Source organism: Caloenas nicobarica, chromosome 13 (genome assembly GCF_036013445.1).
Source record: "Caloenas nicobarica isolate bCalNic1 chromosome 13, bCalNic1.hap1, whole genome shotgun sequence".
In the NCBI taxonomy this organism is placed as follows: Eukaryota; Metazoa; Chordata; class Aves; order Columbiformes; family Columbidae; genus Caloenas; species Caloenas nicobarica.
The window spans coordinates 527,977-541,005 of NC_088257.1; the positions used below are offsets into that span (position 1 = coordinate 527,977).

Below are 13,029 nucleotides of genomic sequence, written 5' to 3' on the forward strand. Positions count from 1 at the left end.
TAATGCTGTTTTCTTACCTCTGCTCGTCATTTCTTGGGAAACATGAGGGCAGATTAGGCCCAGGGGACGGGTTACTTACTGAAGCACTCCAAGGTTTCTGCCAGGCTAGGCAGGCAATTAAAGCTGAGCTGATGAATGATCTGATTTGGGCTCCAATTCATTGACTAACCATAAGAAATGAGCAGATGGAAAATAAGCCTAATTCAGGAACTTGCGAGAGGCACATTAATGGTCCCTCTGTCCCCACGTGCTGCTCCGTGCACTGTTCAGAGCTCCCGTCCCGGTGGCCCTGCCCGCACCCCAGGTGTTCTGCTGCAGAAACACCCCAGGCTGCAGTACCTCTGCCGCTGGGTTTTGCAATTCCTAGTGTTGTTCTCTTTGCACTTTACGCTTCACGTGCTGGTTTGCGGTAAAGGGCTCAGCGGGGCCAGGGCTCGGAGCAGCCACGTGGAGCACTGGGAGTGCAGAGGGGATGTCCCTGGGGAAAAGAGGTGGCCTTGCCATGGCCCTCCCGGCCACCTCAGGAGTGACAAACAGGGTCCCAGTGCTGGCGTCCGACTCTCTTCACTGAGGAAATGGGCTGAAGAGAGTCTGCGGAGTGGGAAGACAGGGGGGAAGTTAAATACGTGTATGTATAAAAAGAACAGAAACCCTTGAAGAGCTTGCCCACCTCTGTGTAAAGCTAGCATCCTCCTGACAACATGTGATGCCTCCTTTTGCAATGCTGCTCAATTAACAAAATACAGACTGCTGACAGCAGCCAGAGAGGGCCGGGGCTCTGGAGCAATCCCCACGGAAGATGCAGAGTGCGGGTTGGCTTCTCTGCATAGACAAGGGCCACTTGTTGGGGGCTGCCTCGCTTGGGTCAAAGCTGTGGGTGAGCTCCAGCAGGTTCTGCTTTAGCATGGGCTCCTGAAGGAAAAGGTCTGAGTTCTAGTCCCTCTTCTGTGGGATGCTCCTTGGTGGAACAACCCAGTCCAGCTGCTCCCCCCAGCTGTGCCAGGGGAGGAGGATTTAGCAGTTTTGCTCAGTGGGCCGCAGAGTGAACCCAGTGGGCAGGTATGTCTGTGGGAACAAGACGCTTATTAGAGGTGTTGCTTTAAAATATGTCTTGTTTTCATTTCTGTCTCCCTACATATTTTGGATATATTTAGGGCACTCATCACCATAGCATCAAAGCACTAAAATATCCTGTGCAAGAAACTGAGAGATCTGTCCCAAAATAACTTCCTGCTCTTTTACCAAAGCACCGATTTTGCTGTCAGTGCTTCCTTTCCCTGCCGCTGCCTGTGCTGGTGTGTGCGCGAGTGTCAGAGCCCTCTGTCCCCAGCCGAGGGGCTGCTGTGGGTGCTCGTCCCTTGCAGAGGAGGGGCGCGAAGGGGGCGAGCAGGAGTCACCCCTCAGTTTGCAGAGATGCTGCTGTAGCTCTTCCTGGCGGGGAAGGTCAGCGGCCTGGACAGGTCCAGCGACAGCGCCTTGGGGTGCAGCACCCGCCGCGGGCGCAGGGGGCTGGTGCTGGCCCTGGGCGAGCAGAGCACGGCCAGCTCGGGGCCCGGCGGGCCGGTGTCCGGCAGCGGGGCCTTGGCCGCGGCCCCCGGCTCGGTCCGGCCGCGCGGTAGGCGTGGGGACGGCTGTAGGCTGTGCCGCTTGGGCGGCGGCGGGCTGTGCGTCTGGAACCGCACCGTCTTCACTTGCTGCAACGAGAAGGGGACAGAGTCAGGGTGGGGACAGCAGCCGCCCTTCCTGCTCTGCCCTGGAGACCGGGGGGAGCCGAGGGGCTGCCGGCCTGGCCCGGGACGGGGGGTGCCATGGGGAGCCCCGTGCGATGCGCAGCGGGGACGGGCAAAGAGCCCGGGGAGCAGCGCCCGCGGCGCAGCCATGCATCATTGAGCAGAGACCCGGGGTCAGTCCAGAGAACTGCCCCTGGGAAGGGAGAGTTGTCACTAGGGCAATTTGCAGAACAATTTTGCCTTTACGAAATTTCCCTCTGGCTGCCAGAGGGGAGAGAAATTTCCATTGCAAATGGCTCAGCCACAGCAACCTGGGGCAGACCGGGGAGCTCTGTAGCGACCAGCCTGATGCAAAGTCTGACATTCAGGTCTGTGGTGTTTGCTCATTCACTCCCAGAGTCTCAGGGACTTTGGTGGGATTCTTGCCCAATTTAAGACTTCAGAAAAGTCTCCAGCTTGGTCATGACTGAAGGTTAGTTTACACTGATGGAGTCCCTGGAGCATCTTGCCTTTCTAGAGGGCTTAATCTGACCAGCAGAGTCAGCAACACAAAGGTCTGATTTCTTAATGCCAGTGCCAATCCCAGTGATTCCTATCAGAAGAAAACCTGGCGACAATGGAGTGAAGCCCTGGAGGGATCTGGCCCCAGTCACCACTGGGCTGACACTGCCTGTCCCAGGAGGACGGGGCCCTGGAGCAGGGGTGACCTTGGCCGTACCTTTTCGGTGCTGTTGCGGGAGGTGTCTGGTTTCACCAGGATGGACGGCGGGGCCGATGCCGGTGGCTTTGGAGTTGCCTCGCTCTTTGCTGGAGGGTCTTTGGCATCCAGGATCACGGAGCTGCACACGGAGGGGGTTCTGCTCTCCCCTGCTCTGGCCACAGGCGCCGGGGAAGCATTGTGGGAGAAGTTTGGCCTCGTTGCTGCCTCAGGAGGGACACTGTGCAGCAGGGGGCTGGTGTGCGGGTAAAGCTGGAAGTGCTGCGGTCTCAGGGCGGCTGTGAGGGGACGCCGGAGGGAGCCGGTGACCTGCACAGGGGTCCCCGCTGGCCCCGGCCTCTGCAGGGATCCGGCTGCGGAGCAAGAACGGTTGGGAGCAGGTGAGTCAGGAATCCCAAATCCACAGCTGCTTTCCTGACCGCAGCATGGGAACTCACACACTTTATTTCTTTCGCAGTTTCTTGCTGTGTACAAGATTGATTTTTTTTTTTTTTTTTAACAGAGCCACCACAGGGGAATGAATCATTTGCAGTAAAATAATCTTAAGATAAATCCAATTTTGAGTCTAAAACCCCTGAGAATGGCCCTTGCGAAGGCGGCTGCCCCTGGCAGGGCAGTGCCTGCAATGGGGAACGCACCACCGCTCTGCACAGACCCACTGGGAAAGGGGTCCCAAACCAGCAGGGGCAGGCTGGAGATAGACCTTGCCAGCCTTGCTGGAAAGAATAGAACCGGCTGAGCTCTGCACAAACCTTCACAAAGAACTTTCCTGTGCTGGCTCAAACCCTGGAATTGCCAGAATAACCACGGCTAGGAGAGCCGGTGATGTGGGACCTCCGGCTCCTCTGCTGGGCTGGCAGGGTGTTCGCTGGGGTCCCTCTGTCCTTGGGAGGGCCTTTTCCTGCAGCCCCGGGCACGTGTGAATGAGAAGCACGTTTTGGATTTTTGCGGAGGAGGAGGAGAAGAAAAATAGAGCTAATATGGAGGGTTTTTTCCCTCTAGCTCTCTCCTATATCAAGGCTTTTAACTTCACAATTTCACTGGGTAACTCCTGCTTCTGTTTGTTATGAAGCATCCTTTCTCACCTTCAGGCTAGTCATGATTTTATGCATCTTGATATTTCCAAGCTGAATATTTTTTCTCCTGAACTGTAAGTTATTCTATTTTCTTGAATAGAGAGCCCCCCCAGCACTTACTCTTCCTGGTGCTGCCGCGGCCGCGCCGCAGCGGAGCCGGTGCCGGTCCCGAGGGGATGGGGACGGGGACGGGGACGGGCAGCAGCGGTGGGGCCAGCGCTCGGCTCTGCCTCGGGCCACTCTCGGGGACGCTGCCCTGGGAGGAGAGCGAGGAGGTGGAGAGCGTCCATGAGGCGTACAGGGAAGGCATCTTCGAGTCGGAGAGGTTTGATTTCCTGTGGGAAATGGGGAAGAGAACAGGCTCAGACTCGACCTGGGGCTTTGTAAGGAAAGCGGGAGTTTGCCCAAAAGGGAACTCGATGGTTTTAATGTGCCTGCACTTCTCTCAAGTCAGGGCTTTGGTGGAAAACACTACGGGTGATACAGTCAATTCAGGTTTCTGGTTCCATTACAATGAGGGTTTTTATCATCATCACCTGAAGCCACTGAATTGCCAGAACCCCTCTCTGCCTTCCCACCAGCACACTGGCCAAATACCACTCCAAATTCCTCAAGCGGGCCCTGATGAAGTCCTTTTCCTAATTCATTAAAGAAAGAAAAAGCTTTACCTTTTGAGGGGGTAAAGGAATGATTTATGGTTTAATAACTGAGCAGTGATTCATCAAATAACTCAGGCATCAATTTATTATGAAGAAATTTCCTAAGGAGGATAGAACAGCAGTTCCAAACCCAGCGCTTACGGTTGAGGCGGTTTATGAGGCTATTTAGGGTGACTGGGCTGTGCTCTCGATTATTCGCTTGCTCTGTTTATGGGCGAGGTGAGGCCACGGTGTTATCGGAGGCTGTATGGGGAAGAAATGAGCTGGAGAAATAAAGACTCATCCCCAGCGCTCCTGAATGCGGGAGGGTGCGGGGGGGCAATGCTGGCATTAAAGCAGCGCTGGCACCTCTGGCCTGAACCAAGCCATTTGGCAGAATAAAATCAATAAGCGGGCAAAGGGAAGTGTGGGAAGGATGATCTGGGAGCATACGGTGAATTTCTGATGTGTCGCTAGAAGCTTTCAGGGAGGCAGAGGCTGATGTGCCCCTGATTGCGGGGCTGGGGGGGTTTGAGTGAGGGATCCAGCGGCTTCAGCTGCCCCGTGCCCATCTATACCCTGCGCCCATCCCTGCCCTGCGCCCGTCTGTACCCTGTGCCCATCCCTGCCCTGCGCCCATCCCTGCCCTGCACCCATCCCTCCCCTGCGCCCGTCTGTACCCTGTGCCCATCCCTCCCCTGCGCCCGTCTGTACCCTGCACCCATCCCTCCCCTGCGCCCGTCTGTACCCTGTGCCCATCCCTCCCCTGCGCCCGTCTGTACCCTGCACCCATCCCTCCCCTGCGCCCGTCTGTACCCTGCGCCCATCCCTCCCCTGCACCCATCCCTCCCCTGCACCCATCCCTGCCCTGCGCCTGTCTGTACCCTGCACCCATCCCTCCCCTGCGCCCGTCTGTACCCTGCGCCCATCCCTCCCCTGCGCCCATCCCTCCCCTGCACCCATCCCTCCCCTGCACCCATCCCTGCCCTGCGCCTGTCTGTACCCTGCACCCATCCCTCCCCTGCGCCCGTCTGTACCCTGCGCCCATCCCTCCCCTGTGCCCATCCCTCCCCTGCGCCCATCCCTCCCCTGCACCCATCCCTCCCCTGCGCCCGTCTGTACCCTGCGCCCATCCCTCCCCTGCACCCATCCCTCCCCTGCACCCATCCCTGCCCTGCGCCCGTCTGTACCCTGCACCCATCCCTCCCCTGCGCCCGTCTGTACCCTGCGCCCATCCCTCCCCTGCGCCCGTCTGTACCCTGCGCCCATCCCTCCCCTGCGCCCATCCCTCCCCTGCGCCTGTGTAAGAAAAACCAGACCTGAAGAGAGGAGCGACGTAGTTGCTGGGGAAGACGCCCACTCTCCCGGTGACCAGGGACATGCCCCGCAGCCAGCCGTCTTGCTCCTTCCCGAACACACGGACCCCTTCTCCCTTCTGCAGCTCCAGCTCCTCCGGCCCGTGCGCCGTGTAGGGATGGAGAGCCACGCACCTGGGGACAGAGAGGGGACAGTGACAGCCCTGGCAGGACGGTCGAGCGTGACCTGAGGCCTCGGGGTTGAACCGTGCTGAGAACTGAAGCTGCTGGCTTTGTGTGAGCAGCGGCTGTTTGCCTGAAGCCTCTTCCACCAGCACTCGCATCAACTATTTGGCTGCTGCTGTTACTGTGGAGAGAACTCGCAGGGAAGAAACTGCCCGTAACTCCAGGCTAAAGGGGTATGGATAAAAGACAAACCAACAGGTAGCAGAGCAGATCCTGGCCCTGGTTTCTGTCCCAGAAGTGCCAGCCAAGTGTTAGGGAGGAGAACGCTGCCGTCGTGCACCTCGCGCAGCGAGGGCTCTGCCCAGGTCACCGCCGCAGGGCCGATGCGGCCGGCCCAGGGCAGAGCAGTGGGGACGAGCACAGGGGGGACGGGAGGGCGCAGGTGGCTCCGCTCGGCGCTGCCGAGTGAACCGGACTACAAGTTCACTTGAAATCCCCTCTAGACCTCTCTGTCGTGATTCTGGGATTACGAGTAAGTGAGGAACCTTTGCTTTCCACAGTGCACCATGTGTGACCACACAGCAAATCAGGAGCAGAAGAAAATAGCAGATTTTTCAAAACTTCCCCCCCCCCTTTTTTTTTTTCCCCAAGGGGAATGTGATTTGCTCCCAAATATTAATGACTTACAGACCAATACAGTAATTATCACATATAATTTAAAAATAAAACAGACTAGTTGTCTGGACTATCCCATAACTTTTTAAAAGGTTTCTCTCTCCTTGGTTGTTCAGAACCATCACTTGAAAGCTTGACTGGAAATGCCTGTCTTTATAAAGCAAGCTCTCCTGTCACTTGCAGGCGAGGTTTGGTGCAAGGGTGTTCCAGTTCTGCAGTGGTTTGTCGCTTTATACAAGATTCCTCCTGAAGGGTGGGACATGCAGATACTGGTTTGATATTGGAGGGCTGAGAAAGGAGCCGTGCAAAATAGGCAGCTGGTTGAACACTTTAAACCAGTCCTAATTCTGAAAATTGTTTTAAGGTTTTAGGATTTTTCTTGTGCTTAGGATTAAGTGTGTGCAATAGTCCTGGATGACCTGCACTAATGCAGGAAAGTAGCAAATATCACAAGTGCAGGACAGATTTATGGATATTGCTCGTGCGTTAATGTTGCCACAGGTCTGCTGGGTATGTGGAGATGCTAATTACCATGTGGACAGCTTGTTATTTTGTTATTGGGTGGTTTATCACAGTGCCAAGCTGATGAATCTTATCTGGAGGAAAACAAATCATCACAATATATTATCTGCAAATGGTATACTCTGGGACAGTTTTACAAGATCGGATCATTCAAAACACCAGTGACCATCACTGCCTTACTTAAAATAAATGACTAGAGGCACTGAAGGAGTAATTAGTTTCTTTATATTTAAAAATTTAAAATGTGCTGTTGACAAATGGGTGGAACTATATACCTATAAATAGTTAAGTGAGGCACTAAGGTGCAAGGACGGTTCACCTGCTGGGAATATAACTCAAAAAGACGAGCACAGTAATTTGGTGAGGGGCTGACCAGAATCCGTCTCAAATGTTTCCACTAGCTTACCCGAATTCTTCTCTATCCCTTGATTTTCCTGAATTTAATATTTGATCCAGCTGTGGTAAGCCTGTGTGACCCCCTGCTTAGACGTGGCCGTGCCTTTGGACCCCAGCCCTGGAGCCGCCTCTGCTCCGCATTCGCCTCCTGCCCGCGGGAACCTTGGGCCGGAGAAGCCTCAGGAGAAGGTACAGAACATTACACGACCCCCCCATGTATTTTGGTTTCTGTACGTACATGTAAGCTGATATGTGGTGCTGCAGGTGGGGAAGAGTGACGATGGCTGCTGAGTGCCCCAAGGAGCCTGGCACAGCATAGTAAGAAGCACTGACCTGCAGGGAGAAAGGAAACAATAAATTAATCTGAATATAGACTTATTTTAGCTACTGGAAGACCATCTAAAAACATTTGTCAGGCTTTGCTCACCCTTCAGAAAAAAAAACAAAGACTTTTCAGGAGAAAGAAGAGTTTGGAGCATTGGACAAAACCAAGACCAGGTGTTAAGAGGAAGACTCGTGGTCCTTCCACTTCAACACCGAGATGGTCTCCAGGCAGGGCTTGGCTGGATGAGGGTCTTGTCCTGTCCTGTGAGCACGGGATTGTTGGGATGGGTGACCTGGGCTGTCAGGAGGCTCAGAACAGTGATGAAACAGGATAAACATGAACTAACAGCCCCGACTCCCAAGGGTTGCATTTGAGGCCTCAGCCTGGAAGTGTTGCTGGTCTCACACGTGTGAGATCCACTCGAGCGGGGAGACGTTCCCTCGCCCCTCTCCTTGCACTCCGTGTTTTCTGGCCCCTTTTTGCCTGCTCTGAACAGGGTCAGCACCTTCGGTTCACTCGCCGTGCCAGGTGCCTGCGTCAGGAAGGAAAAGGAGTTGGGGAAAACGGCATTTTGAGCCCAGACTGTGCTCGCCAGGGGAGACCGTCGTATCTGCAGGTGAGGACCGGTGTCACTTGTTTATTTAGCTCCAGCTGGGAGCATTGGCATTGTCTAAACCCTAAATAATGCAGTCCTTGCCCCAGTGATCTTTTAATAACCGTTATTAAAGGTACTTGCCGTGTCTGCGGTGTCCCGAGGAGCTCGGCCCGTGCGCACACGCGGCGCAGACCGTGCGGGTGGCAGCTCCTGCCTGCCCCGCGGACACGGGTAGAGCCACCTGCTCAGGTTTGTGTTGGTTTGGGGTGGCCCTGTCCCCACCGTCATTTTGCTGGTACAGAGAGGTACCAGCCACCCTGATGCCCGCTCTGTGTCTTGTGGGGTCTGTGGTGTTCCTGGGAGGAGCCTGAGCCCCACGATTCTGCACCTTGAGGGTGGCACTGGGCACGTGCCGTTCCTGCTGCCTGCCGAAGGTGAGGAGATGGCTCCTTGGACCTCCCAGTTGTCCCGGTGAGGATGTGGGCAGCGTGTTGGGCTGTTCATGGTCCCCTGTCCCTTTATGTCTTGCAACTGACTGACATCTGCCCACCGAGGGGGTTTCTGAGGAGAGGCCTGTGCCTCAGCCGGGCGTCCTGCTGAGCATCCGGCCCTTACCCCAGCTCCAGAGCCTGCCCGCGCGTGTTTCTGCTCTTCTGAGTTTGGTTTCGGTTACACGTCCAAAGCTCTGGCGTGGTCCCACCGCGGGCAGCTGTCCCCGCGCACGGCACCGATCTCTGCAGAGGCTTCACCTCACGGGGGCTGCCAGGAGACCGGGCGTTTGGTCAGAGGGCGAGGGCCAGCCAGTGCAAACAGGAGAAATTTCTACAAATGCCAGCTGCTCAGGTAAAATATTTTCCTTGCTGGCTGCAAACTTATGTAGCAATCAGAGTACAAGGTCTTTCAATGAAAACAGAGAATTTTCTAGGGGAGGTAGACCCTTCCCTTTCACTTGAAGACCCAGCTATCTTTCAAATGGCAAAAGCAAGACAATTAAGCTGAGCTTTTTTGACCAGTCCTAGCTGGCTGCCTTGTTTCCATGCCCAGCAGCGAGGCAGACGATTAGCTGGCACGAGGATCAGCATCTCTCTCCCCAGAGGTGGTCCCTCTGGGTTCGGGGCCGCAGTGACACCGTGTGCGGCGGTTCCGCCTGCTCGGGGCTCCCCAAGGGCTGTGCAAGCTCCAGGAGATGAGCGAGGTCTCTGCAGCCCCGCAGAGGCAGGAGCATTTGTTATCGCCTCTTTGCAGGCCGGACAGCCCCGGCCTGTCACAGGGGTGGAGAGACCGGGGACAGTGTCCTCAGGGGTTTCCATCCACCTCCTTTCACCGGCAACGGTTGTTTCTGAAAACGGTGAGACCCAGCGGTGCTGCCGAGCCTGGCCTGGGAAGGTCCCGCTGCCCAGACCCGCTGGTCGGTGCCAGCCGAGCTCTCTGCTCCTCGTCCCAAAGCACGGAAATGTTCCCCGGCTGCTCTGCTCGAGCGAGCAGCTCATCCCGTCCGAAGTCAGCGCTGCTGTGCCGGGCGCGGCAGCTCTGGGGAGGTGACACCAGCCCCGGCCAGGCCGAGCGGCCGCGGTGGCGGCCCCGGGAAGCCCAGGCCAGCGGAGCCGGCGGCCGGGATGTGGCTGGGATGTGGCCGCAGTCACGCTCTCCAGCAAAGACCACAGGATCTTAATGATGCGCGTTGTCGGGGCTTTAATCTCTTATTCATTTCAAATCTAATTTCTAGTGGTCATGTCTGTAACAAGGTGCTGGGGCACTGGCTTAGCAAGGACCTAGAGGAAAAAAAGGTGACTCACCAGCCGTGTTGCTCTCCAGTAAATTAAGTTAATTAACAAACCTCAGCTACTACAGCTTCTGTCTCTGGACCTGGAGCGGCAGGTCAGCTTCAAACCGTCTTTACGTTCCTTGTTTTCTAGTCCAGGTAGGGTCAGATCAGCCTCTCAAACAAATGAAGCTGATTGGAAATTATAATTCTGTTTTAATTTTGATAACCAGAACTTTTGAAATTTGGGGATTTGGAGTTTCTTTTTCCTGCATTGGAGCAAAATGATGACCTCTTGTAGGTTTTCCTGATGGAACTGTATTGAAATACACACTTCTAGATGGAAAGTGTAATGTTTTTCATCTCAGTTCCCGCTCTGCACAGAAGCAGTGATCCTTTCAGAACATGCGTCAAAGCTGGGTTTGTATTTTCAACAGAGAGGAAAAAAGACTGAATGAAATATTTCCCAGCCAGGTGTAAGTGACTTCAGCATTTACTTCTGCTGATGTCCTGTGGGTACCTTGCAAGCCCCTGTAAGCACAGAGTTTCATTTTCTGCCTCTCCTTGGGTCCCTCCCTCACTCCATCTCCCCGTCTCACTTGTCACCAATGTGATTTCCAGCTCGGCTCCTGTCCCCAGCGCCTGCTGACACAGGCAATTCCCTGCCGAGAATGTTCATGAGATTTTCCCCTTTCCGTCACGGGGCCGTTGGTGCTGCTCAGTCGGGTCCTGCAACTTTCGGATCATTTATTACGTGGAAAAGCCAGGTGTACTGGAGGGCCGGTGCCAGGTCTATCAGCTCGCTGGAACGAGCGGCAACGGGCAGCAGCAGCTCTGGGCCCCGGGGAACGGGCCCGGCTGTGCCTGGGAAAGGCTCCCGCGGCCGCTGTTGTGCTTTGTGCCGAGGCGGGTGCCGCTGGGCAGCGCCGGGTCCCTCGGCCCGTGACCCGCACGCTTGCACAACAGGCACAGACACGGCGTGTCACAGCCTGCAAAGTGGTTCTGTCTCCCTGAGCCCGGCGTGGCAGCGGGAGGGGAAGGAAGGGCAGAGGGAGGGCTGGCGGCAGCACCGCCTGCTGCCGCTTATTCCCTTTTATGGGCCGAAATGAGCCCGAGCTGAGCCCTGGGGGCAATGCCAGGCGGGCACGCGGTGCTTTGAAAGCCCTTTGCTTCCCAAGCTGCGCTCTGTGGCTGCCAGGGCCCGCGGTGCAGCCCGTCCTGCTCCCGCTGCCCCACCAACACCAGCACCCCTGGAGATGGGACGGGGACATGTCACCCATGGGGTGCTTCAGGGGGACACTAATGGTCTCCTTTGCCTCCCTCAAATGAATGGAGCCTCATAGCTTAGGGCAAGGGTCACGTAAGTACAAGATACTGGAAAATTCCCACTTTTTTTGATCCCCACCCCAAGGAAAGCCATGAACACATCTGTTCAAAATGCATGGATTTTTTCTTAAAATTACTAGATCCAAATGTATGTTCAGTATCTGTCTGGAAGCCTGTCTTGCGGAGGGGATGGATTTAAAGGCTTGGATAGAAACAGGGTCACTTCGTTTCCAGCTTGATCGCTCAGGTGGCTCTGTTGCCCCATCCCCTCCAGCCCTGAGGGGAGTTCAGGCTGAGCTCAGACTCAGCTCCATCTGCTGCCCGTATTTGTGACCACCCACAACGATCCAGGCTCCTCGGCTTCTGCAGACTTCCTAGGGAGCACGCGAACGCACGGCAGCAATTAAGGATGTGATCCGACCACTCTCTTCTTTACTACATTGCTAATATCTGGGCTTGCAAAAGAATCTCAGCTTTGCAGGTCAGTCATTGCAACCCAGACTCTGAGACAGGAGAACGAAAAGGTGCAACCTGTGTGGCAACACGGACCCTCCTACAAACCTCCGGGAGAAAAACTGCTGTGGAGAAGAAAGGAAATTCCAGCCCTTCGAAGGCAAAACATTACATGTTCACTCTACTGCTTCTGCTGTTGACAATAGTTCACACTGAGACATTTTTGGTAAAATTATATTGGATTTGCCAGACAAGATACCATTTCAATTGAATTATAGTTCTATTGTAAGGCTTCATTTCCTCTCACATAAACCAGGATCTAACATCCAAGGCTCTTTGCAGGCTATTGCGAAGTACAAAATGCCTGCTGGGTTTTATTGCACAGACACCAAACTACCAGGGGCTGGCTTATTGCTTTACAAAACGTTAGAGTAACCTTGAATATGAAAGACGTCGTATAAATCTAAACAAACCCTTTTTTCTCCCATTTCAGATGATCCGTGAAGATTCTGTATTGAGATCTTTAGTCAGGGTGGGAAGAAGAAATGAGACTCTCTTGCCTCCGAAAATCAAGAGCGGATATAGTCCGGAAGGTCGGTCTGTGTTTGTGATCTCAGCCCCAAATTCAGTGTCTCTCACCGGGACGCAGGCTCAGACTGCAGAGCACAGGGACTGCAGAGCACAGGGACTGCAGAGCACAGGGACCGCGGTCACTGCCCTGCCTGGCACTGAACGTTCGTCTGACACGGGCAGATGTGGGCAGAGGACTGAGGGGAAGGCAAAGACTCGGCTGCTTTTCCAAAGGGCTGACAGCCCCATTTCAAAGAAGCAGGAGGCTGCTTCGTTATTTCTGTGGATGCTACAACCCCGCTGAACAGGCGTTTAGTGAGGAAGCCTGTCCCGTGGGCAGTTCGTAGGTTTGGGAATAGAGCTCATGGTTCCGCAGTGTCCGCGTGTGCCCCGGCGGGCAGAGGGCAGGTTGGGCTCAGAGAGACCCAACGTGATCTCCTGCGCTGAGATTTTGGGCTTGATCAAGTTTTTCAATGAAGCGCAATGCTTATCATTGAGCATGAGCATTGGGGATGCTGGGGACTCCTTTTATGCTTGAGATGTACCAGAAAAACTGAAATACCAATTCATAAAAAGAGCAGGTTTCCAGGTTCCTGTTAAGCATGGGGGTTGGATGAAGAGGCGGTTGAAGCAATTCTGGCAGTGCGGACCTGCTCAGTGAACGCAGCCTGTTCCCTGACCTTATGCGCACGTTTGCTCACGAGTCAGGGCCCGACTCTGCAGGTCCTGCCGTGCTGGTGCAACTGAAATCTGAGAGGAGCT

General features: G+C 55.1%; 1 protein-coding gene across 1 annotated transcript in view; it reads right to left on the minus strand.

The window, feature by feature from the left end:
• Positions 1-1,400: 1,400 nt before the first annotated feature.
• SH3RF2 (SH3 domain containing ring finger 2) overlaps positions 1,401-13,029 on the minus strand; it is a 29,218-nt gene continuing 17,589 nt past the window's right edge. Inside the window, exons 4-8 of the mRNA XM_065644298.1 lie at positions 7,475-7,569; positions 5,482-5,652; positions 3,645-3,859; positions 2,449-2,801; positions 1,401-1,694 (exon numbers count right to left, since the gene is read on the minus strand). Coding sequence (XP_065500370.1) covers positions 1,401-1,694; positions 2,449-2,801; positions 3,645-3,859; positions 5,482-5,652; positions 7,475-7,569 — 1,128 coding nt within the window. The remainder of the gene's footprint in view (positions 1,695-2,448; positions 2,802-3,644; positions 3,860-5,481; positions 5,653-7,474; positions 7,570-13,029) is intronic.